The sequence below is a fragment of the Microtus ochrogaster genome, chromosome 15 (assembly GCF_000317375.1).
Source record: "Microtus ochrogaster isolate Prairie Vole_2 chromosome 15, MicOch1.0, whole genome shotgun sequence".
Taxonomy (NCBI): Eukaryota; Metazoa; Chordata; class Mammalia; order Rodentia; family Cricetidae; genus Microtus; species Microtus ochrogaster.
Genome location: NC_022017.1, coordinates 36,962,133 through 36,988,222, shown reverse-complemented (window position 1 = coordinate 36,988,222; position 26,090 = coordinate 36,962,133). Strand labels below are relative to the sequence as shown.

The 26,090-nt window shown below is 42.3% G+C and overlaps 1 protein-coding gene across 4 annotated transcripts in view; it reads right to left on the bottom strand.

Annotated features, from left to right (window-relative positions):
* Nucleotides 1-7,131: 7,131 nt before the first annotated feature.
* The window catches only part of Kcnq3 (potassium voltage-gated channel subfamily Q member 3), a 266,192-nt gene continuing 247,233 nt past the window's right edge, over nucleotides 7,132-26,090 (bottom strand). For 2 of the 4 annotated variants that reach the window (XM_005354542.3, XM_026782785.1), the window contains exons 11-15: nucleotides 25,077-25,179; nucleotides 22,544-22,675; nucleotides 20,372-20,470; nucleotides 17,701-17,785; nucleotides 7,132-15,968 (exon numbers count right to left, since the gene is read on the bottom strand). In XM_005354542.3, coding sequence (XP_005354599.2) covers nucleotides 15,234-15,968; nucleotides 17,701-17,785; nucleotides 20,372-20,470; nucleotides 22,544-22,675; nucleotides 25,077-25,179 — 1,154 coding nt within the window. In that variant the 3' untranslated portion in view covers nucleotides 7,132-15,233. The other 2 variants (XR_003377500.1, XM_026782786.1) reach the window with 2 other exon arrangements.

The window sequence follows — 26,090 nt, the reverse complement described above, 5'->3', positions numbered from 1 at the left end:
TGGACACAGCTTCACCTTCAATGAATTTTCATTGTTAATTGACACCCCAGTTTTATCTAACCTGAACCCCAGGTCGAACTGACACTAGGCCAGTGCTTCTCAATCTGTGGGTCATGACCCCTTTGGAGGTCACATATCAGATATCCTGCATATCAGATATTTGCATTATGATTCATAACAGTGGCAAAATTAGAGTTATGAAGTATCAGTGAAATAATTTTATGGTTGGGGCACAACATGAGGCACTGTGGTAATGGGTTGAAGCATCAGGAAGGTGAGAACCACTGCTCTAAGCTGTTCGTGGTTTGTTCATCTGACTCGGCCTGAGTTTTGCTGTTTGCCTGCAGAGGCGTCACACAGTTTCAGGAAGTGCTGCCCCTGGGCTTGTTACTGAACATTTAGGTAACGGAGGCTCTAACGCTCCACTTTAACGTTCCTAAATTATGAAGGAAAAGAGGAATTTGCAAAGGAAAGTTGACTTCTTTAGTTTGGCCAAACCAGAGAGAGGAAAAAATCTACCTTCCTCTCTATTATGTCTGTGACTATCTCACAATGTATAGAAAAACAGGAAGCAGAGGTCAGACATGTAAATTTAGCTGAGACATTTTGATTCTTTCCTGTGGGGAGGTAAGGTTTCAGGCCTGGCAGAATTCTTTCTCCCTAAGTCCATTCCTTTAATTATTAAATTTTCCTTTAGTTATTAAAGTTTAATAGGTGAAGGGTAGAAGGTTTTGTGTCTTTCTCTCTGGAGGACAGTTTCAGTTCCGTCCTGCATATCCGCTAAACACAACTCACAGGTGAAATAAGGGTGAGCATATGATAGTTGAGGTGAGGGGCCTCTTTAGAATTCTGCCTTTCACAGGGGATCATAGTGACTGTGGTTCAACACCCCAAAATGATAGCTAACTCAAACATCTAACGCTTGCTGTTTTATGAACAAACAAACCCAACAAGTAGAGAAGAACGGATAAAAAGAAATATGCTTATTTACAATTTTGGTGAGAACTAGGAAGAGAAAAATTCTGTTTCTCTCTACTTTTGCTATACTAAGGGCTGCAGTTTATAGAAAAGATGAAACAGGAGCCAGGAGATACACATATATAGATTCAGCTGTGAGACAAGTTACCAGAATCTCTCTCTGGCAGTTCCTGTTTGGCTGCCAGAGCTTCAGGTTGTCGTCACCTCAGCATGGGATTGCCTAGAGAAAGTTTCTGTGCGTGTGTGCATGCGTGCGTTTGCACGCATGTGCGCGCGCGCGTGTGTGTGTGTGTGTGTGTGTGTGTGTGTAGGACATGTTTAACCATGTCTTCACCTGTCACTCTCCACCTTATAAACTCATCCTCATGAGCATGAAGATATGCTGGATTTTTTTTGAATAAAACAAATGTCTCCTGTGTCCTCACTATCCCTTACAGCTCTCCATCTCTTCCTTGTCCTTTCTGGTGACAACTCTCAGATGGGTTCCATTTCCTCAGACCCTTCAACCCTCCACTTCTTCTAACTCAAGTCACAGCGAACAGAAATGACCCCAGCGTGGGTCCCAGGACTTCCAAGTGGCTGACTGCCTTCTCACACGTTTCAGCAGCACTGGGTCCCCCTGGCTGCCAGCCTTCCCTTGAGATACCCAGAGCTTGATTTGCTCAACGGTTCACTCTCTTGGCTCTCTTTAGTCAGCTGTTCGCAGTCACTCCACTTCGCTGGTTCCTCCCCCCATTGTCTTACTCTCAGTCCCTGGATGGCTCCTTTTGTTCTCTGTGCTTAGTTGCTGGGTGACTCGACCATGTCTTATGGTTTGATAGGATTTTCATGAGAATTTGAAAAATGTGAATGTAAACACACGCGTGCCACGGTATGCGCAAGGAAACCAGAGCCATCTCAGGTGTCTGTCTTTGCCTTCTCCCTTGTTTGAAACAGGGTTTCTTGTTGCTCTTCTTGTTCTTTGTTCTTTCTCCACTCCAAGCATTCTAAACTAGGTGGCCGTGTGCTTCTGGGGATACTCCTGTTTCTGCCTTCCATTTTCCTCGAGAAATGCTGGGAGAACAGCTAGGTGATATTATGTTTAGTTTCATATGGGTTCTCGAGACTGTAACTCAATGAATCCAACTTGACACTTTCCTGGCAAGTGCTGAACCCATTGAACCCTTTCTCTACTCCTTATAGTCCTCAGCTGCTCTAAGTACGCACAGTTCTCTTATGAATTGTTGCCAACAGGATCCTGTTCCTGACTAACCTCCCTGTTTATATCTTGTTCCCTTCAGGCATTTTTCAGTAGAGTAGCCACAGAAGCCATTTTCAATATAAATAACATCTCATCATCCTCGGCTCAAAGTCTTGCACCGAATCCCTCCTGACTCGGAATAAAAGCTGCTAACAGCCTATCAGCCCTCTATGACTTGACCCTTGTTGCCTCAATTTCCTCCCATTGTCCTCCTGCCTCTGCTAATTCCCTTAGCCTTGAACTCACCTGAGACTGATCTGGCCAGAACCAGAAGACCACCTGCCACGAATGTTTTCAAACCAGAGGTCGGGCCAGGATCCAGGACAATCATACTTTTCTTAGGGAAGATATCTTACACGTCCCCAGTGTGGGGATGTCAGTGCTCATTGTAGGAATACAATCTTGGACACAATAGCAGATTCCCAGGAGCATCTAGGATGGGAGGCTATGAAAGGGCTATTGCTCCATTTATGCAGATGGAAAGGGATTTTCTCAGGGATATAATTTTTCAGGTCTATCTAACATGCACTTGATACTCATGAGACCGAGTTTTGTTGGGGAATGACATGGCAGCAAGGTGCATGATGTTCCCACAGCCACAAACTGTCCATAGGTCCTTCCCTTGCAGCTAGATGCTGACCTAGATTAAGAGCATTGGTGATGGCCCTTGTTCCAAGAGACTCCAGGTACTAGATATCCTTCTGTTAAGAATGGTCGTCAGCTTGCCTAAAGCTGTCCTACACCGCCATTTGACTCTCAGAGTGGTTTTGTTTTCCTTGTGCAAGCAGGATTTGAAACTGGACTTGTGTGCAACATATTGATACTGCCTGCCCCAGATCCATTCCGCCTGCCTTCCAGTTCACTGGCAGTTGAAGTATAGTTCCTCATACTCTGCACCTTCATTGACCGTGTCTCCCCACTTCTCTACCTAAGGTCGCAGCACCTTGAAGCTCATTCAGTTGTAGCATGAGTAACCTGAGAGTGCCCCTTAACATCCAAGGGCAACCTTCAGCCAGCAAAGGTTAGATGCTAGCTGGCTCCTGGGTGCACCTGGAACAATTATTTGGTCCAATTCATATAACTTCTCAGAGGGCTCTCTATAAACAAAACCCAGTAGGTTGCAAAGATTAGCTCCCTGGGACCTGTAAGAGTAGGGTTGCTCAGGTTTTTGTTTATAGGTATTTCATTGCTTCTAACTTTGGGAAATTCTGTGGTTCCACGGTAAAACCCTGGCTCAATCTTTAAACACGATCCCTGTATTAACATCTTAACTTCCAAAGAGCCAGGCACAGCCTTGCGTGTGTGTAACTGGGGACAGGACGTGCCGGCTAGCCAATCTAGCCAGATCTGTGAGTGACGGGTTCAATGAAAGAGCTGTCTTAAAAATACTGTCATGAGCAATGGAGAAAAACACCTGACATCAACCTTTGTTCTCCACATACATGTCCACATGCCCCTACACACACACACACACACACAAACACACACACACACACACACACACCTTAACTTCTCTAATAATATGGTGACTTGTTTCTTCCGAGCCAGTCCCAGAGTGATAGAACCACACACGTTCAAGTTGCTGGAGAAGTGAAAGGAAGAGGCTGAGTGAGCAGGCTTCATTCATGGATGTTAACTGGTGTAGTCCAACATCTAGTTTCTCAGATGGTTCGTCAAGTGAGAGTTCTTCATGAATTCATGCCCAGGAATCCAGGTTCTGGAATCAGCCATCTTGAGTTCAAATTCTGGTTCTGCCTCAGTGACATTGGGTGAATGATGAAACTTTTAGCATCAGTGTTCTGATTTACAAAATGGGCTGGATAACAGCTCCATACTCAAGAAGGTTTACCATGCAGCTGAGATGAGACAAATCACAGAAAGCAAAACAAAACAAAATGCCTCTGTTCCATAAGAGCTCGGTGGATGGCAGTTCTTATTCCCACTATGTCTGACCGCACTAAGTTTTGGAGAGGCTTTTAAATAAAAGTCCAGCTCCAGAGATGAAACAAAACCCTTTGTAATGGGGATTCTTATGTTAGCCAAGTTCATTCTGTGGGGCAAGCAAAGAACTGACTTTGCTCATCAGGATGCTCTTCGGCCCTCCTGCTCCATTCCTCTTCCCCTAGTCTTTCTTCATCTACTCTCCTGTTCATCTCTTATGTCCTTTATGACACAGTGCTCTTATGAGAAATAGAAATCCAACCATGCTAATTTTTATACCAGTCTTCTATAGCACTGATGTCTCATCAAGGGTTCTCAACCTGTGGGTCATGACCCCTTTGGAGGGTGTGTTGTTGGAGCCTGTGCATTTGTTCCTGCTCAGCCCCAAAATAACCACACAGAAACTATTAATTAAATTGCTCCTTGGCCTATTAGCACTGGCTTCTTTTTTTTTTTTAAAAAAAAATGTTAAAAGCTTAAGCTTTATTTCTGAATTGCATAATTTTCTTTACAATTCTGTCACTATTTCTTATATTTTGTGAATTTTATTAATTTCACATACGCAGGAACAAAATAATATGCAATAGTAATATATAACAAATTATCTTTGGTTGCTGTAATAGCACCTTTATCATTACGAAAGATGCCTCTGATTTTATACTTTTCTATATCTTAAAGCATATTCTGTATCATAAATTAAGCATTATTTGTAATAGCCAGAACCTGGAAACAACCTAGATATCCCTCAATGGAAGAATGGATAAAGAAAGTGTAGAATATATACACATTAGAGTACTAATCAGAGGTAAAAACCAATGACATCTTGAATTTTGCATGCAAATGGATGGAAATAGAAAACACTATCCTGAGTGAGATAACCCAGACCCAAAAAGATGAATATGGTATGTACTCACCCATTAGTGGATTCTAGCCATAAACAAAGGACATTGAGCCTATAGTTCACGAGCCTAGAGAAACCAAATAATAAGGTGAACCCAAAGATAAAAATATATAAATCCTCTTGGAAACTGGAAGCAGACAAGATCGCCAGGCAAAAGTTGGGAGCATTGTGGCTGAGGTGGGGGTGGGGTTGGGGGAAGGGGAAGGGGAAAGGGGGAGAGAGAAGGGAGAAGGGAAAGATTGGGGAGAGCTTAAGGGAGTGGGAGGGTTGAGATGGAGGAAGGGCGGGTATAGGACCAGGGAAGAAGATATCTCAATTAAGGAAACCATTTTAGGGTTGGCAAGAGACTTTGTTCTAGAGGGGATCCCAGGTGTCCATCGGGATGTCCCCAGCTAAGTCCTTGGGTAGCAGAGGAGAGGGCACCTGAACTGGCTTTGTCCCATAGTCACACTGATGAATATCTCGAATATCACCATAGAACCTTCGTCCGGCGATGGATGGAGATAGAGACAGAGACCCTCATCAGAGTACTGGACTGCACTCCCAAGGTCCAGTTAAAGAGCAGGAGGGAGAAGTTGAGCAGGAAGTCAGGAACACGAGAGGTTGGTCCACCCACTGAGACAGTTTGCCTGTTCTAATGGGAGCTCACCAAATCCAGCTGGACTGGGACTGAATGAGCATGTGACCAAACCAGACTCTCTGAATGTGGCTGACAATGGGGGCTGACTGAGAAGCCATTGATAATGGCACTGGGAATTGTTTCTATTGCATGTACTGGCTTTTTGGGATCCTAGTCTGTTTGGATGCATACCTTTCTAGGCCTGGATGGAGTGGGGAGGGCCTTGGTCTTCCCACAGGGCAGGGTACCCTGCCCTCTCTTAAGACTGGAGAGGGAGGGAGGAGGGTGAGTGGGGGAGCAGGAGGAGAATGGGAGGAGGGGAGGAAGTGGAAATTTTGAATGGAAGAAAAGCAGTCTTGTAGTTTCTCTTCTTGTGTCAGATCTTTTTTTCATCCCCCTTTTATTGATTTTTATTGAGTGCTACATTTTTCTCTGCTCCCCTCCCTGCCTGTCCCCTCCCCTTCAACGCTCTTTCATAGTTCTCATGCTCCAAATTTACTCAGGAAATCTTGTCTTTTTCTATTTCCCATGTAGGTTAGATCCATGTATGTCTCTCTTAGGGTCCTCATTGTTGTCTAGGTTCTCTGGGATTGTGATTTGTGGGCTGGTTTTCTTTGCTTTATGTTGAAAAAACACTTATGAGTGAGTATATGTGATAATTGTGTTTCTGTGCCTGGATTACCTCACTCAAAATGATGTTTTCTAGCTCCATCCATTTGCCTGCCAAACTCAAAATGTCGTTATTTTTTCTGCTGTGTAGTACTCCGTTGTGTAAATGTACCACATTTTCCTTATCCATTCTTCAGTCGAGGGGCATTTAGGTTGTTTCCAGGTTCTGGCTATAGCAAACAATGCTGCTATGAACATAGTTGAGCACATGTTCTTGTGGCACGATCGATATGTACACCACCAGTAAGAAGACAGTTCTTGCCAAATTCTGCAAAATAATTGCTGTCATGCGTATTTTTGTAACTTTAGTCATTTCTAGGGGGAACATTTTAGCATTAACACCAGTTCTCCAGGCTGAGCTCTACTGAAGACTACAAATCCCAATATCCATTGCAGTTTTGTCAATACCACGGGACAAAATCTGGTCAGTGAAAACGTGACTAGAAAGAACTAGTCATTGAATGCAGGCAGTTAGAGGATGGTATGACTTTCTCATTTTCTCCTTTCCTGGCTGGGCTTGGTGGCTGGAGATAACTGGGTTTATTCCATGCTAGGATAAGTATAGTCCGTGATAGAAGTACCCTAAATCTTTGTATCACTCATAAGCATTGAGACAGTGTATATGGAATTTCATTTGGGCAAGAAATAGATCTTTGCTGTGTTTGGCCATGAGTATTTGTAGCGTTTCTCTGCAGTGCCTTTGACCCTCAGTAATACAGCCCCAAAAGAGCCATTCTGAAGCATTTCTCAGACAATTTTTCACAGAATCATTGGAACATCTGCTTATTAATAAGTGGCGCAATCTTTATTGATCTTGAGATAGAACATAAAAAAATCAGGTAAGAATTGTTTGCATAATATATATATGGAAATCAACCTATTAAAGTTGTCAAATATTGGACAGAATCAGAATATAAATTACACATACAGTTTAAAAATTACAGGAAACCATATTATAAAGAGCACTAAAGGGCACTTGTGGAATAGTTGTGTTCCCGTGTAAGCCAGAATGTGGAGAGCCTACTCATAGCACAGAGACAAATCCAGGGAGCAAGGCACCAGAATTCTATGCCATCAAAAGGGGTGAAAGAAAAATACAACCTAAAATCAAACACAGTGGTCCATATCACTGGAAACCTTAATTTATTCTTCCACAGTAGGTGTTTCCCATCACTGCACATTAGGAAGGGGGAGGGGATAAAATTCATAGCCCATCAGCATGAGATAGATTTTTTTTTCTCTCTTTAAAACAGGAAGGACTGGCAAATCTGAAAACGTGCATCTATCCTAATTAGGCTTTTCAGAACCTGGCAGAGGTTCTCTCTCTATCAGCTTACGCCTGCTGTTTGACTGAAGGGCTGTCCAAATCCTCTGCTTAGCCCCCAGGGAGGGCCGAGGCTTGAAGCTGATCTCCCATTCCCTGGAACTGGATTCAGAGGGGGTAAAGAATGACCCTGTTAGGAGATCCATTTGGTGTCCATGCAGATTCCTGTTCTCTTAATATTGAGAAATGGGGACACAATAGATTTGCCCGTTTGACCTCTCAGAGAACATGTTCTAAGGGCTAGTTTGTGTTCGCACAATATTTCAAGCCCTAAAATAAGAATGCAGTCTAGAGGCAGAAGATGACAGCCGGCTGACACTGGGGCACATTTGAACTCATTCAGATAAACACAGTGACAGAGGATCTGGGGGGACAGAGAACAAAGGGTGTTTGTGGGAATATCTGTGGCCACCAAACTCCAAGGGCTAATGGACTCCAATGTGAACCCTGTGAATAATTTATGTGGCATCACTTTCTGCCTCTGACAGCTGGATTGTGAAAACATTCAAAGGACCTGCTGACTAGCAGCGGGCAGCTGACACAGTCACCCTTCCTTTCTAGGGAGCTTGGGTGGGCGCACGATCATTTCACTGAAAAACTGACTGCATAGAGGAGGGAAATGTCTTCTTGGGGACCATGAAGACTGACCGGGCACCAGTTCTACTGCCTGGGAGAATTGGTGTAGGGGCAGAGATAGGATAAGCTTCTGAGGTCCATGGTTTTGTGTAAAATGCAAGATCTTTCTTTTGTAATATGTGACATCTAGGAAGCTCTCTTTCTCTCAGCTTCAATTTCTGTGCATCCAATAACAGCCCCCAAGTGGGTTTACATTAAGGATGCTGGCAATATAGAGAACTTAGTGGGAACTGTTCTCCTATCCCAGACCTCAGTTTTGTGGATAGAGTTAGAGAAAAGAGCATTGAAACCAAATTTTTGGTTTTAGAACTCTTAGGTTTTCAATTTTAGTTGGTATATTCCTAAGTACTAGGCTAGGTGTGGTTAATTAACTTAAGCCATTCTTAGGTTACATAGATCTGTTTTGTTTTGCGTTTTTTACTATGATAAAAATTACTAATTTTCCTAGCACTTACATCAATCCCAGAGGAATCCTGTTAAGAGGAAAAAAGACTCAGGCAGAATGACAGTTGTTAAAATAATGCAGTAATTAAAATCCATCCAATAATGTGACACTTTTCTCTTTGATTCCTTCAGGAGCTTTGGATCAGCCAACACAAGATCACTAACACAGCCTATCTTACCAATGGATTTCATACAAACTCTGGGGGAACACTGTCAAATTCTGGCAAATCTAAGCACAGCCCAAGTGGACATTCTGCACATAGCGATCTGCACATGAGTCATGAAGACCAGTTTATTCTCTAAGGTGTTATCACAGTTATACAGACATGATATATTTAAATCAGAACTGATTGTAGGAAGTTTTTGACAAGGGCCCAAAGTGTCTGTCTATGATATGGCAAGCATGGGGATCCCCTGGGGTAAAGGAAGAAGAGCCAGGCCTGCTCAGATGAAACCCAGATACTCTGGTACACGGCGATACCTTTGTTAGAACTGGAAGCTTGTGGCATGTCAGATTCCCAAAGAAATCAGGTCCTACTTAAATCACATCTATAGAGACATCTCATTCATTGGACCTCTATCTGAGGCTACAACTGAAGGTGTGTGTGGAGCTGAATGGGTCCATGGGATCAACAAATCTTGTGTCCAATCTTGGCACAATAAGAGACAATGCAAGAATAGTCATAATGGCGGGGGACAGTAGTCATGGCCATGGTTGAAAGGGTGTTCTTCTGTCTTTATCTAACTATACTCAACCACACGAGGTTTCTCTGGGCCCTTTGATGATGAGATATTCAGAAGAAGGGACATCTTCAGGACTTGGGAACATCAGTCCTATTCTAGAGAGTCCCCTAGAGTGATGCTCTCAAACATTATTTCTGGGTCAGCCGTTTCTCAAGAGAGGCAGGAAATTGTCATTTATCTTCTGGTGTCAACATCTGGATGAGGGGGAAGGAGACCTGAGATCTAGGTTCGCTCTGCTACTTCATCTTTATTTTCAATATCATGAGACCTGGTTAAGGCCCCTGTCCTCTGAGCATTTATGCCCTGCCCTAAAAAAATATGAGTGACCAAGGTCTTGCTATGAGCACTTTACAGTCTGTAAAATTGTGTCTCCTCAATTCTGTGCAAGTACATCTGATCCTAGAGGGATCAGAGATATGAGACTGAAGTGAGACCATGGGAGTCTGAGATCACATCCACAGGGAAGAATCGGAACAAGTTCGGACCCTTTTCCTGAAGACGTCCCATTTACGGAAAGGGTGCTACTGGTAGCCATCAGGCAACAGTTGACTTTCCTATCATATTTAATTAGTTTCTCTTTGCCTATATCTCCTATAAGTAGTTTTGAAAAGAGAATATGGCTACATCTGGTACTCTGTTCAACAGCACTTTCAGCACATACCTACCGAGAACCAGCATTCCTAATGCTCCTTCCAGTATTCCTTATCTTCTACATTGTGATGGGGAAAAAGAAAACAATCATGCTGCAGACAGGTACACGGTTAAAGAACAACTGAAAAAAATGCCTAGTTTTATCATGCAATAATTTGGATTATATCTCCACCAGCTTCTTTTTTCCTAAAAAAAATATTTTCCGTTGTAAACTTAAGATTCCATAAGTAATATCAGTAATCAGTGTTATGGAGCATACATGTACTGTAAAAACAGACATGAATAATCATGGATAGTTTTGGTATAGACCAGTTACTGTACTAAGGGCTTTATACAGAGTTGATTGTCTCAGTTGAAATTTAAAATAGAATGAAATAGTTTTGAATGTCTCAAAACTCAAATTTTTATACAAGTCATCTCAATATCCTTTTCATTTGTTTGACGTTATCATCACTCCATGGTTTCAAAACCTATGAAAGCTTCATAAGTATTCTAGTCTCTAACATCTCTGAAGCTGGGAACTACTGAGTTGCTATCTGCTGCCATGTTTAGGGTACAGATGGCTCAGTTATGAACAGGGTAAAAGCAGCATGAGAACTTTGAATTTCTTTTGGACGCAGAAAGCATATGTAGGTTAAAGTTCATGCTGGCAACAGCATGCTTTTGAAGAGAAGTGAAGATAAATTCTTAAGGATACCCTCAAAGTCTAAAGCAATGAAAATATCAGTGGTCCTGGGTGCCTTGGGAACATATTCATGAGAACCAAAGAGGGTCTATCCTATGCAGCATCATCTGGGGTAGCAATGTATTGTGGGAATCAGGGTCAATGTGGCAGCCTTGTCAAAAGTAAAGTTGACTTCTGAGATCATCTCTTCTCTTCCCTCCAAGGATTTTGATCTGCAGATTCTCACTGGCAAAGTGACTTTTTTCTTTTCGAATAGGTGTTTTGCCATGACCTGTACCAAGGCATTTTTAGTCAGTATGGTGAGACAGATGCCTCAGCTACTTGCAAGGCCTCCAGTGCAACAGGGATATGGAGAAGGCTAATTTCTCCAGGAACTCAAAAGTAAATTCCCCATTCAATGATCTCTGCCTTCCCGGAGGTGACAGGATCATCATCATTTTGGTTCAGTGCCTTTGCTTCCAGTTTCTTCTGTGTTGAACTTCCAATTCTCTCCTCTGGGAGGCACTATTAGTGGACAGTTGTCTGCAGATACAAAATCAGGTAGGAAAAGTCTAAAAGGATCATTGATGGTTGAAGCCACCAGCTTTCTTATAACAGAAACTGGATTCCTGATCTCTGTATTTCTGTTGCACAATCCTTGGTGTTCAGTGGTACCTCATAAATCTTGCTAAATGAATAACCAAGTAAATACTTATTTATTACACTCTCAGAGTAGCATAAAATTATGAGAATTATTTTGGCAAATTGTGAGTAGATTCTGAAATGCCATGTTTTCAAAGGGTGCTTATGCTTGAGTTACGATGTCTAGGACCTGCTTTGTACAGAAAAGACATAATAGCATAATTGTTAGTTAATTAGTTTGGTTTTACCTATATACTTTGGTATTCTTTATTTACTTCATTAAAACAAGAATTCAAAACAACAGTGTCATATTTAGTAAGTCTGAATTGTAAGTTTTAAAAATAGTTATTGAAGAGTTTTCTCAATTCAATATTTTCTTTTTTTCCCACAATCTCAGTTTTTGTATGTTTTTAGGATTTATCTGTATAATAATATTTAATAATCAAATTTACACTTAAACTGACTTTTATTCAGCCTAATATAATTATACTTTAACTAGCATTGACTCCTCTCATTCATTTTTATCTTGCTAAGATACATCCCCCTATATGTGTGTTTGTGTGTGTGTGTGTGTGTGTGTGTGTGTGTTGTGCCATGCTAAAAATCAAAGCCAGAATTTTCTGTAAGGTAGGCAAGTACTCTACCACTGAACTATACCTCCAGCCCTACTTCTTAGAAAATTTAAATGTACTATATTTTAAAGCATTGTAGCCAAATATATGAAATGAGATTATCCTTTTACCTGAGAAAAACGATTCCCAGTTCTTGTGATGGAATTAGCTTGTCAGTATTTCTAGGTTTCTGCAAAAACTGCTGGGATCTCCTCAGCACGCTGCAGAGCTACAGGTATGATTTTTGGTACATGTTATCCAATTCTTTAGGATTATTCTGTCCTTAGATTGTTTATTTCTTGACTTACAAAAGATCTTCATGGGACACACACCATCATCCCCAAGAGTAGAACTTCTGCATCCTCAGTGCTAGCCACGGTGATCATGCAATGTACCAACAGGTTTAGATGAGTAGGTTTTGTTTGCTGGTCTAGAATTCTGTAGAAGAATATCACGGTAGAAGGACTCCAGACCCTCTTTCTCCTGTTTGTTCTCTTAGATGGGCTCTTCACAGCTGTCCTCTACACACTACGTATTTGGGGTGTGTGTGTGTGTGTGTGTGTGTGTGTGTGTGTGTGTGTTGTGCCATGCTAAAAATCAAAGCCAGAACTTTCTGTAAGGTAGGCAAGTACTCTACCACTGAACTATACCTCCAGCCCTACTTCTTAGAAAATTTAAATGTACTATATTCTAAAGCATTGCAGCCAAATATATGAAATGAGATTGTGCCTATCTGATACAGACAACCAACATCTGCTAAGCTGATAATCAATACAAAACTAATTTCTGCCCCTCTGATTTTGAATCAGGAAAGCAAGACTGCTTGCTTGTAGCTTGCTTGCAAGACAATGCAAGCTTCAGTTCACAGAATTCTTGACCAAGAACTCCACCGAACTCCTGAAGAAATGCATCCACATGTAATATACCAATGCTAGGAAGTTCTGAAGGAATGTGACTATGTTAGGAAAAATCACATGGTACATATTTTTCTCTAACTTCCTCCCCAATCCCATGCATATAAAGAAGGGTAGCATATATTTGGTGCTAGATAGTACACCTATTTCAGATGAAAACATTCTAGGAAGGTCAGATTCAAGAATTAAGTCCCTTGGAAGAGGTGTAAGTTTTCTTACAGCCCCAGTGGGACCACTGAAGTCATATTGAAAGAACTGGGAAGACAGGGCAACAGCCTTTGTCTTTCAGATTGTCAGAAAGTCAATTTGCAAACCACAAAGGTCTGCATCCAATGTGTGTGACTATATTGCCTGCCTTGAACTTAAAGGTTCCATTCATGATATCATCCATGAAAGGTACTCCTTACCATCCTCAGTGCTTGTCACAGTTCGTGGAATTGAAAGATTTGGATTTAAGTAGCTATATCATGGGACAAGCTTTCACCATTACTTATTCTCAGCAGTTTGTACAGGACCAATCTCAGCATGTGGATTGAAAGAAACCAATTGCTGAGGAATCTCTACCCAACACAGGGCAGGATCCTAGGATCAGGAATTTATGAAACCATCAGCCATATGTCTGCCATGGTATCTATGGATCTTGACAACACACCAAACAGCATTGGCATATAAACACTTATTTAGGGTATATTTTTTATCACCTTAATGGTCACCATGGCAATGATTTAAAACCAGTGTTTTGATACGTGAGAAGACTGAGACACTAATATTGTGGCGTAGTGATCTAGCAAGAACAGCCAAAGTCCAACCTTTTTTTTTTTTTTAATCAGAGGTTTGCAGCATGTAGCAATACCTCCCAGGAGGCCACAGGGTGGCTTGTGCTTAGTATCCATCCTCCTGCAGTAGTAGGGCAGGGATCTCTAGGCTGTTGGCTGACACTCCAGTAGCTCTTTTGATTTTGGGTGGTTCTAATATTTTCATTTTGAAAATCTGAGGGAAGGGGGAGTAAAAGCGAATGGTTCTGGGAATTCTTCCTATTTGCATATTCATAACTAGTTTGTATTCTCCACCCTGGATCCCACATACAAAGCATCACGTGAGCATGCTTTGTGCTCAAAGTCGATATCCTCCTTGCTTTGAATAAAGAGTGGAGATTGTATTTCATGGATAAAGAGTGCTGGTGTCTCGGCACGATTTCTGCATCCCGGTGTGCAAATGGGATAATGTGAGGGGAAACTCAGGCAAGGAGTGAGTCATCACCAGGCAGAGGCTTGGAGTCCTTACTCTACACATGACAACCAAGTGTCTCAAGGAATGTCACTTGACTTGTGCCCAAACTTCCCACTTTTAAATAGAGGACTTGGAAAGATAATCACTCTTGATTCTAATTTCCACTTTGGATTCAAGTACAGGCAGAAGAGTGGGTTGGAATCTTATTTTGAAGACATGAAATATAGCTCCTGCCTAGAGGGGGCATCCCACTTCTGGTAGATTTCATTATCTTTGGCTACATAAATTGGGAACTATTTTTCTGTGTTTGTGGTATGTATGGAAGATTTCTCCTCCCCAATCCAAAACACGTGTGATGTTATATTTTGGATCACCAACATCTTACAGATGAGCAAACTGAGGCACAGTACTGTAAAAGAAGTAGACCAAGTCCCTTTGGGAGTGTTTAAATAATTTTACCAGCCTTCCATTAGTGAAATAATTTTCAAAATCTTGGCTTTGGGTGTTGATTGACTATCTTGTTCCTGTCCTCCAGCCTCATTGGAATGCACTGTATGTTTGGGTTGAGAAAATTATTCCCTTGCTTTAGAAAACAGTTGATTCAACTGGAGCATTTTTACACAAAGGGGAAGTGAGCCTAGAAATAACTTAAACTCTGCTCTCAGTTTATCCAAATCAAAACCCAAACCAGCCAACCAAACAAATAGCACAGCTCACCAGTAAGTCTCCCTGTACTTGTTCGATCATGATTGAAAGTAAGAAGAGCAGATAAAGGTGTATCTAGAAGAGACTAACAGTGTCGTTTATATAGTGTCAAGTCATGCAAACCATGCTGAAAAGGAAGCGACTCTGTTGCAGTGACACAGGGAGGAAGAAGGCTGTGAGAAGCCCCTGCTTGTAGGGGGGCTACCGCGCACATGCATGCGCTTGACACAGCCACTTACACCATTGTAAGTGCTAGGCGTGAGAGTAAGTGAGCTGTACAAAGTCTGTCTACAGTACCAGGAGTCATCCAGTGACCCCTTCTAAGCGGGCTTGTTGGAAGGGGTCCATATAGAATCCGAAATGCCATCCCCAGTGGATGACATAGGCATGGAACCACTAGGCGTGAAGGGGTCTGTGTCTGTGTCCGTCTCCCCCTCAGCCAAGTACCTCTTCTCCCTCATCCAGCTCGATCCCCCACTGGGGCCAAACATATAATCATCTCTGTCCTGGGAGATGCTGAAGCCACTTGGAGACCGCTCCAGCTCCTCGTGGTTGACGGACATGAGGGACAGTGGCGTGTCACTGTCCCTAGTGATGCTGCGTCTCTGGCGGGGTGAGATGCGGTCCGAATAGGGGCCTTGCAGTTCTGTCTGTGAGTGGTAGCTCACACATGAGTCCAGAAGAGTCAAGATGGGCAGAACTGTGGGCCTCTCTGCATATGTACTTCCCGAGGAGGGAAGGGTGGGCTGAGCCTTTGTCGAACTGGGTCCCCCTTGGGTCAGGTTCACGGGGTCACGTGAAAAATACCCATAGGGGCCGACTCTGTCGATGGGCACCTGGTGGAAGCTGTAGGGTGGGTCTGGGGGGCCTGTCTCTGAGTAGTTGCAGATGATGGTTTTCAAATCAGAATACCTGTTGTCCTCTTTCTTCTCCCCTTCTGCTGGGGACGAGGCCCCCTTCGTCGGGTAGTACTCCGTGACATGGACCTGCAGGCGTTCCATGTGCTGCATGTGCATGTCCACAAGGAAGTCCAGTTTCTTCCCCATGTCGTGAACCTGGAAAACATAAGCACCTGGATTCACTGCTCCTCAGGGAATGAGGATCACCGTCACTCAGCCATTGCTTCTCAGAAGCGGTGCTTTGCAGGTCTCAATAATAACAGCAGCTCTGAATGGCTCCACAATGTCTGCTAGAAGGTCCCATGCATATATCAACACCCATGCAGAAATGGGCAAGGAGGTCATCTGGAGTCAAAGACCAGAATCAAACAGACAGGCTGAGATTAAGTAAGTGTTCCAGGCTTCCATTGTCCTCTCCTGGAAGAGGCGATATTACTAACTCAGTGAAGGAGTGGAGTTCTTGTTTTTTGAGACTTTTCTCATATGCAAGGATATGGTTATTAGTGTCCATTATTAATACCTGGTAATGCAAGTTCTGGAGGCTAGTGTCGGCATTAATGGAGTTTTACAGACCTAGAGACCCTATAGGAGCCTGCAGGCAATGATGGAAGCTGCTTCTGCTTTGGTTATGGCATTCCTAAGTTTGAACGTTTGTCAGCACGAATATACAAGTGTGTGTGCATCTAGGCATAATAGCGATGTTTCTTCCATGATGATTAACATTGGTGCATATGCATTGTTGCATGTGATATTTCCCCTCAGATAGCTCACAGTTCACCAAATCAAGGAAGGAAATAATCTCACTGGAAAGATGAGGTTGGGAGAGTTGGGACAGGTCACAGATAAGGTTCATCTAAGCCATAGCTTTAAGGGACACTTTGGCAGCAGCTATGCAACTTTATTTTATGAACTTTACTTAATTATCACAACCTTACAATGTGAAGGCTGTTGTAATGTCTGCTTCACAGGTGATGAAACAGTGACCGAGAGATGACAACTTGTGAAAGGTCATAGAGCCAGTACATGTGAGAACGAGGATTATATTTTAAAATTAAAAAATAAGAAGCACGAGACCAATCATTGAGATCTTCTTCCATTTCCCCTTCATGGATCTAGTCTTAGGGGGTGGATAAAAGGGTTGATATGAGTCTGGAGAGAAATGATAGTCATTTATCTACTGAACTACAGTGAGTGAGCCTCTCTTGGTACTCCAAACGGCCCTTCCCATAACTTGGTTCCATGCTAGGCCACCTCATGAAGGCTACCCACATATTGGGATTAGAGCAAAAGAGAACAGAAAGGAACATGAAACCATGGGCAGAGAGCTAATATCTGTTAAGGGGCGACCATGAAGCATGAAGTGGACAGCGGTGACCAGCTGTTGACTATTCACTGCATGCAGCTAACATTCTAAGTAATTCCCATGGGTCAACTCATTTACTCCTCACAACAACTTTAGGATCTATTTAATTCCCTGTTTGACAGACAAGCAAACCTGAGGTTCAAAACAGCCATTAACTTGCAGGTGGTCATCCAGCCAGTAAAAGCAAAACTAGGGAATTAATTTCCATATTTTTTTATAGTGGTAGGTGATATTTCTTATGCCTGATCTCCATATGAATAAAATGGAATCTGAAAATAAGTTATATGGAGCTGAAAGGCTCAGCAATTAAGAACAAGTGTTGTTTTTATGTATGACCTGGGTTCAGTTCCCAGGATCCACAGGGTGGCTCATAAGATCTACAACTCCAGTTCCAGGGACCTCTGCAGGAATCAGTCATGCACATGATGCATATACATATGTGCAGGCAAAACACATAAAATAATAATAAATAAATCTAAAAAAAAAGAAAAGAAGTTTACATATTATCGTTTTGGTGAGGCTTACCTGTCTTTCAACTTTTACAAACTTCCCCATCATGCTTTGGTCTTCAGTTTCTGATGTGGCTGCCCTGGCTACATATGGTTCATTCCTAAGGGGAAAACACAATTCCATAAGATCGTTGCATCCGTTTTCACTGTGCAAAGTCATTCTACGTTGGGAGACCAGACACATGGGGCCATGGTTCTCACACATGCTGACAAAGGGGGTTATTTTGATACACTTAGTCAGGACTGTGGATGGCATGCTTGCCTCCACTGCAGGACGATATGAAAACAGACAGGAAGTTGTGGTGAAGGAGGCTTTGCTGTGTTGAGGTTTATCAAGTATCTAACAATGCCTAGCGTGTTTATTCCTTTAAATTAAATTCCTTTACCTTTCAGTCTCAGAGATTTTACCCTGTGGGAATGAAGGAACAATTGTCTCATCTCCGAAATTATGTGGAGTATGAACACACATTTCATCTGGTCCATTTCGTTTAGAATGGCAAACACCAGCTGAATCCGGAAAACATTGCTGGAATGATGTTGGCAGGAACCAGGGAAAGGTTGTATTTTCTCTTTATGTACAATAATGAGCTGCATAAATTCTAGTTCATTCCATTATGTTTATACCATGTGGAGATGGGATGTTTCAGAGACACTTGCTGTTGCTAAAATCCATTCGAGTTGGACTTTCTCTTGACAGCTGATTTTTTTTCTCTCTCCTGTGCTATTGTCTCTGCTAAGTTATTTCTTCATCTGAACAGTCTTCAACTGAAGCAAATTTCAAAAATTAGCGGCCTCTTGCTACATCCAGCCCACTGTGTTTTATTTGTTCTGCATAGGTACATTCAATTTGATGCTCTAAAATTCATTAGTGAGCATGGGAAAATTTTGAATGTCCTTTCACCTATTTTCTGGGCAAATGTTTGCTTAAATTACAAATTCTCATGAGACAAGTTTCTCATAGTTACAGTTTCCTGTTAAAACCAGACACTTTCTCTTACTAGTTTTATGACTTCAGGAATTAATATCTCTTAGTGTCACTATGATGTGGGATTTCCCTCTGTATGCTGTGATTACCATTAATGAATAAAGAAACTGCTTTGGGTCTATAACAGGGCAGAACCTAGCTAGGCGGGGAAACTAAACTGAATGCTGGGTGGAAGAAGGCAAAGTCAGAGAGAAGCCATAGAGCCGCTGCTGGAGACAGATGACAGATACACTGAAATTTTGCTGGTAGGCCACGACCTTGTGGTGATGCACAGATTAATAGAGATGGGTTGAATTAAGATGTAAGAGTTAGCAAATAGGAAGCTAGAGCTAATGGGCCAAGCAGTGATTTAATTAATATGGTTCCTGTGTGATTATTTTCAGGTCTAAGCAGTTGGGCAGCTTGGAAACAAGTGGTCTCCTTCTTCCAACATTGCTCTTATTATATATGATATGAGTGATATAAAGAACCCACCTTGGAGGCCTGCTAGAACATCACATGTGAGAATTCATAGGAAATGGGCCACATAAATATTAATTTTGTTTGTTTTGAGGTAGGATCTCTTCTCTACCCCAGGGTACTCTCAAACTCAAGATCTTTCCTGTGTCCATTTTTCAAGAGCCAGGACTGCAGGTGTGAACTATTGTGCTGGACTCTGAAAAATTCTTAAAACATCCTCAAACACCATCTCGAAAATGAAGAAATTGTTAGTTGGTTGTAGTTTTGCATGCCTGCAATCCCAAAGAAAAAAGACTGGCATGGGTTTAAGACCAGTATGGGCTACATAGTTTGAGGCCAGTTTGTGCTATGTGGTGAGACACTGTCTCAAAAATAAAAATCAAACCAATACCCCCAAAGCCTCCAAATTAATTAACTAATCAATTAAAATAAAATAAATAGAAATTTATAAGAGTAGAATTCTCTACAAGATATTTATTTAAAAATGGATGATATGAAATCAGGACTCTTTGTTAACATTAGCTACAACAGAACATTGGAACAGTTATTCTCACTAGAAGAATCAGCAGCCTTGGGACCCACTATTTTCATGCCAAGCCCAAGGCTGAAGATGCCTTCTTTCACCCCAACAAGCTTCCTTCTAAGAAGAAGTGCACAATCGTCCTTCACTCACTTGTCTTGTTTGCATTAAAGATGGTTTTTTTGGGGGGGGGGAAGGTGCAAATGCAAACAATGAACTTTACAAAGGACAACACTTGCTCAAAATTTTAAAACACATTTTGGAGTGAGAATTTCATGATTTACAGTGCTGTTAGAGGCCCTGGCATCTGAATGCCTTTTCTCACTCTTGAAAGGGATATCAGTTGATCCTCAGGGCACTGTACAGGAGAACACAAATGAGCTGATAAAGAATGCATATGCTCCTCTAACAGCAGATATGTTCTCTGTTTCAACAAAACTCATGGTTTTCTTCTTGTTTTATAACCAGAAAACTGGTTATTTCCTATCCTAAAAACCATAAAAATAAGTATCATTTTTGTGTTCTTGGAATAGGGACAAGAAGTTATCTGCCCAGAGGATTTTCAAATGGTGACAACTTGAATCAGCCTTTCAATTCTCTGTTTATTTCATTGGAGGGAGGGCAACTACACCCACATAAAAGACCCAGGCTGGGACTGGGGGATGGATATACTGCACAGGCCTTGTGCTCAACAGTTCATCAGTTCGAAACCACATGCCCCACCTTGGAGACTGCTGGGATGGGTAGGTAAATGCTGAGCCTTTCTGAGACTTCTTATGTTTTGGAGTGGATGGAGGTCCAGGGGTGAAAATCATATCTATTCTGAAAGAAGAAGAAAAGAAGAAGAAAAAACACAAAACAAGGAGGGATTAGATGACACAAAGCTTTGTTGTTGTGAGAACATAAATTCTTACATTTCTTAATTCAAATGTGGGTTTGGAATGTGTAAGAAAGGGAGGAACGTTAGAGGGTGAGACAGAGTGAGAACAAAAGGAGAGAAATTGCCAGCCAGAATATTGATATCTTCTTCAGTCTGGGGGTGCAATGCTTTCTTCAGTCTGGGGTGCAAGAGCATTTTCTCATCCCTGGGAGAGAAGAGGGAGACAATCTACAGAGTTGGGATAAGGGCTATGTCTTCTTTCTCACAGCAAATGCCACACATATCCTGTAAGCCTATCTAATCTTCCAGTTCTTTTATTCATCCCCAAACTACCTAACTAGAGAGGTTTAACTGTCAGACTCCAGGCTCCATTTTCAGCTGCACAGACTTCTGATGCTATGCAAGGAAGGATGGTGTATCCCTAGCTCCAGCACCCTGCTACCATTTCTGTTCAACACTCAGTTCAACAGAAAGATGTTGTTCATCGTGATGGGGAGCAGGGACAGAGGTGAGATTATCAGGATGACCACTAAGATACATTCAGGAATAGTCTTGGGCCACATTTTCCTCTGGTAACTCAGCTGCATTTCCAACAGACATACAGACACATCATATGAAGTCAGCCCTCCTTTCTGCTGGACCTACTAAAGTATATACATGGTGGGGACTATGTAATTCATTATCTTGGCAGACAACCTCTAACCATAATCTCCATGAACACGTTTTTCGATAACTATCAAAAATCATGACAGTGCATGTTTACAGCTATACATTCTGTAAACACTAAAACCGACTGATATTTTTGGAGTTTTGGCTGTTGTTGGCAGCATACTGTCTTCCTCTGTCTCTCAGACAGCCATACAGGATAGCATGGAGGAATGAAAACTTGTTTAAACATCATACATTTGGTGTATTGAAGCAGGCATTGAACCCCAATTTGGTATCTACTACTCTGTGAAAGGTAAAGAAAGTCATGAATAAACATACGTGCAAGTCTATGTATACTGTAACAGCCTCATTGGTACAGCGCTGTAACTAAGTCAGGAGGACACTCTAATGAGGGGACATTAATTGGATGAGGAAGAGGAAGCCCAAGTCACCTTGAATTGTGTCAGTTTCTTTTCAGGTCTCTCATAGGATGGAATGACATCATGTATGCCATGTGTATTTCTGAGCTAACATGTGTCCACTTTTGTGTTAACCCCACACATAGACACACACAGCACATTGGTTCATATGATTGCTGGGTCCAGTCTCGTGATGATGCATTGTTGACATACATATATTGATGCTGTGCTTTCAATTTCCCGAATGGACAGTTTTGGCCTGGTCTTCTGCCCTACCAGCTTTGGTTTCCCCATCATTATTAGGGCACCTGTTATGTGATAAGTACCTTATAGGATCCTAATGGCTCCTATATACTTATATATGTGTAAAGTACCTAGGAATTCAATAAAAGTATGGTATTATTTTTAAAAAGTCTCTGTAAATGGTTCCATTTTTTCTGTATTTTTACTATTATGCATAACACTTAAAATTTTAACATGTGGTTGAAATTTTATACTTAGAATAAATTAGCTGAACCGCCTAGATGATCTGAGTTTTATGGTTATCCAAAGCACCATAGTCAGGAACTAGTTGGACAGGTGCACATCTTCTTTTCTCCATGAAGCCCATCAGGGAGTTGATACTGGCCGTACCAATGCCTCAGGGCTTCTTTGCGTCTTTGAAAAATAGGACTAAATAAAACATAGTAACAATCATCTCCTTTGGAAGAGACAGAAGCCCCTGGTCACCATGGTCTCATTATTCTCTATACCTTGCCAAGCCTTAGTCTGAGAGTAAAATTTATTGGCCCACACACCCACAATGCTCAGTGGGCACTACCATTCTTGAAGTTTCTCTGCTGTATTTTGGATTATTTCTGAATGCCTGTGTCTTAAAACTCTACGGTCATCTGACATGGATTTCCGAGCAGCTGAGCGAGCACAGGCCCTTTCATTCGAATGTATTACCTCGTCTGAAGGTACTTTATCCTGGAAAGCATGTCAAGATGCCCTGCGGAATACTGCTCAATCACATCTTTTACATCATAAGGCCTCAAAGTCTCCTTGAACTTTTTTTTATATAGGCGGAATTGGAGAATTCTGTAAGGCAAAAGAGAGGCATTTTTTTCAGAGTGGGAAGACAGCGAGGGAAACCAGAATACACATCTAGCAACCATCAGAGGCAGTGGAAGAAAAGAAGGAAGGGAACGCTCCTGCATGGCAGAGTGCTGGCCTTCGGCTCTGGTTCTATCCCTTTGTGTCAATTAGGCTGGCTAGTGCCACTTCTTCAATCATTTGAGCAATTACAAAATGGAAGTAATAACAGCTTTTGAACAGTTGCTGAACATTCATTGCATACGAGATACTAAGTATCACTCCTTATGATCAATCTTTTAATCAATCTGCAGAGGAGCAACCATGGCTCTGAGAACGCCACATCTCATAGGTCAGGCTGCCAGACCTGGATCAGGGCCAGGCTTCCGTGTCAATAAGGCTCTTGGTTGCTGTCACTGCCACACTGCTTTTTAACTGAGGATGGCTAATGCTTGTCCTCCTCAATAACTGCTTGTCAAATTTCTCACTTTCACTGTGGCAGAAACAACACAGGAAGGACTGGTTTATTTTCACTCATAGTTTTCTGTGAATGTTTGGTGGGGAAGTTGTGGAGGAGAAAACTGATCTAATTGGTACCATCCAGAGCCTAAGGTAGCTGGGTCACATCACAGATCAGAAAACAGAGAGCTCAAGACAGAGCAGGGATAGAGATATAACTTCTTCAAGGGCCCTAAACCATAGTCGGAACTTTTGCCTAGCTAAGCTGATGCCAATCTTCCAAAATTGTACCACTTGCAGGGGACCATGTCTAAAATTGCCTGGACATTCTACTCACAAGTCATAATAGTAGCTAGGCATGGCATTATATGTCTGTGATCCCAGCACTTAAGGCTAGAGACAGAAGGATCAGGAGTTCAAGACCATCCTTGACTACACAGTGAACTTGAGGTTAGCCAGGACTACATGAAACTCAGTCTCAAAATCCCCAACAGACCAATGAACAAACCAGGTCAAACCAAAACAATTGTTTCTAATTCTTTTGCTTTGGGCTCCTTAGAAAGGTTCTGTTCTGTGAGTCTGTACAAGTTCATTAGAACATGGAGATTCCTACATATACTTCTCCCTGCAAGTCAATAATAACACTCTTAAAGGCTGCTGTCCTCCGAGGATTCCAGCCTTCTGTGCATAGTGCCAATCTAAGCTTACAGTCACTAGTAGTTTCAGGAGGTCCTGCCTATGCCAGGCTCTTCCAGTCCCCATTGGCATATGTCTCTTGAGTGGCATAGTTCAAGTACATTTTATTTTAAACCACAGCCACAGCTTCTAAAAAAAATGGGCATATAGACTAGTTTCCTCATCACAACACAGAATTTAAACTTGCCCTTTACTTAGCTCCACTTGAAGCAGAGCCACCGAATGGTGGTGGCTCGGAGGTCAGATCTGCCTATTGCCTGTGCTTGACCAGGATGTTCTAATGGAACCCAGCTGATGCTCCCTCACTTAAGACATGTGTGGTTTTATATGCTAAGATGGCAACACTGAATTCTTGAGATGAAGGACAAGGGATCACAAAACCGATGATACTGGCATTATATATTAAAAAAGAGTTACCATCTCTTGAATTAAGACATCTGAAAGATGATATAAATTTGGTTGTGCAAGGATGGGAGCAATAGTATCTCAGCAGAGCACTGTCTGGATTGGTTTGATCAACTGGGCTTTTTTTGAGGGGAAGAGTGTGGAATTGATCAATCAGCAGCAAATGTAACAGATGCATCTACCTAACTGCCTTTCTGTCTTATATGGAAATGTGAGGAGCCACGCCAAAGCCTTTGTTGGAGTCCACAAAACTATTCTGTTCCCTGGCCTATTGAATAGAAAGATCTTGCTGAAAAGATGGTAACTCATTTCTGCCACTCATTAAAGTGACAATACACATATGTCTTGCTATTTTTTTTTTAAGAAGCAATGTACTCTCTTGACTTTCCTGAAGGATTTTGAAAAAAAAAAACTAGAGCAAATTATGGTCTCATAATCATACAAAATATCTATAGTTTATTATCATATTAAAATGTTGATTAAAAAGAATAGATGGATAGGTACAGGCAGAAGAAGAACTATACTGAATGACTTGGGTGAATGTTGAGGGAAAGCACCATGCCTTTACATCTTCCATCCTGACACCCCTCATAGTAAATGCTGGTTAAAGCCAGAAAGATGTGTCCTGGATGGATGCATTGTCAGGTGGTCAACTGTCTCAGGAAGAATCACTGTATTCAAGGTAGTGTTCTCCACAGAGGATGAAGTAGCCATGGGACCCAGCTTACGGTGACCAGGAAGAGGCCCCTATCTCCTTCTCAAGGCCCAAGGGCACTTGACCAACTGTGTCCCATGGGCATGAAGTCGGTGCCTGAGAATGTATGTAGCTGGGGAGAGGTGCCATTACCTGACAGCTCGGATGGCAGCCTTCAGGGTGGGGATCATGTCTTCAATAAGGAAGTCATTCCCATAGCCCCTGTCTTCTGCCATGGGATCGCCTGTCCCAGCATCTGTGAGGGAGACATATATGTTAATTTCATCGGTCATAAATAGAAAATATGAAAGACAACCATGGAACCAGAATCTCCAGTATGTATATTAGTCACCCCACATTGTGGACCCCAACTGTGACACCATTTATCCTTCCTTAGCATCCCCACTTTGAGGTACAGAAGTTTGAGTCAGAGCTATGACTAGGTCAGAACCAGCTTGGAGGAGAAGGCCAGGAAGCAATTCTGGTGGGCTCTGCAGGTGTGGGTGAGCACATGAGCAGCCAAAAACACGGGTGTGGTCCTCAGACTCAGACACACCTGAGTTAAAATTCTTGTCCTGTCAGTAACACTGCTTGTGACCTTGGAAGGTCACTTTCTCACCTTTTTGAAACTTGGAGGTGTCAGAGAGGCAGGAACAATATGATGAGTGTCAAGGGCTTGGTGGATTCAAACACCTAGAAGAATATTTTCCTCTTTGTCTCCCCTTCTGCTAAGTGAGAGAGGTGCTTGAGGCCATCGTTCCTATAGTACCCGACACCCAGAGCATTGCTTCTGATTTTCTTCTCCATCCCTGGTGGTGGTGGTGGTGTGCATCTTTCCAGATGTCTGTACCTGCTTCTCTGCATCTTTCCAGTTGCCCTCATCATGGTTTTTCTTTCAAGTGTGGATCCTAAGACTCCTTGGAAAGGTTTTCACTGAAGCGTAGAGGTGACAATAGCCTAACCCACTGAAAAGCTTCCTCACTTAGGAGTCATGTACTATGTCACTGATGCATTCAGCCCACGGGACACACACAAAGTGAGACAAGAAGTTGGGTGAGGGTGGGATGGGAGAGATTGCTTTGTGGATGAGGGAGATCTTCAGTGGAGGGAAGGTGAGGAAGGAGACGGAAGAGGGGGGGAGAGAGAGAGAGAGAGAGAGAGAGAGAG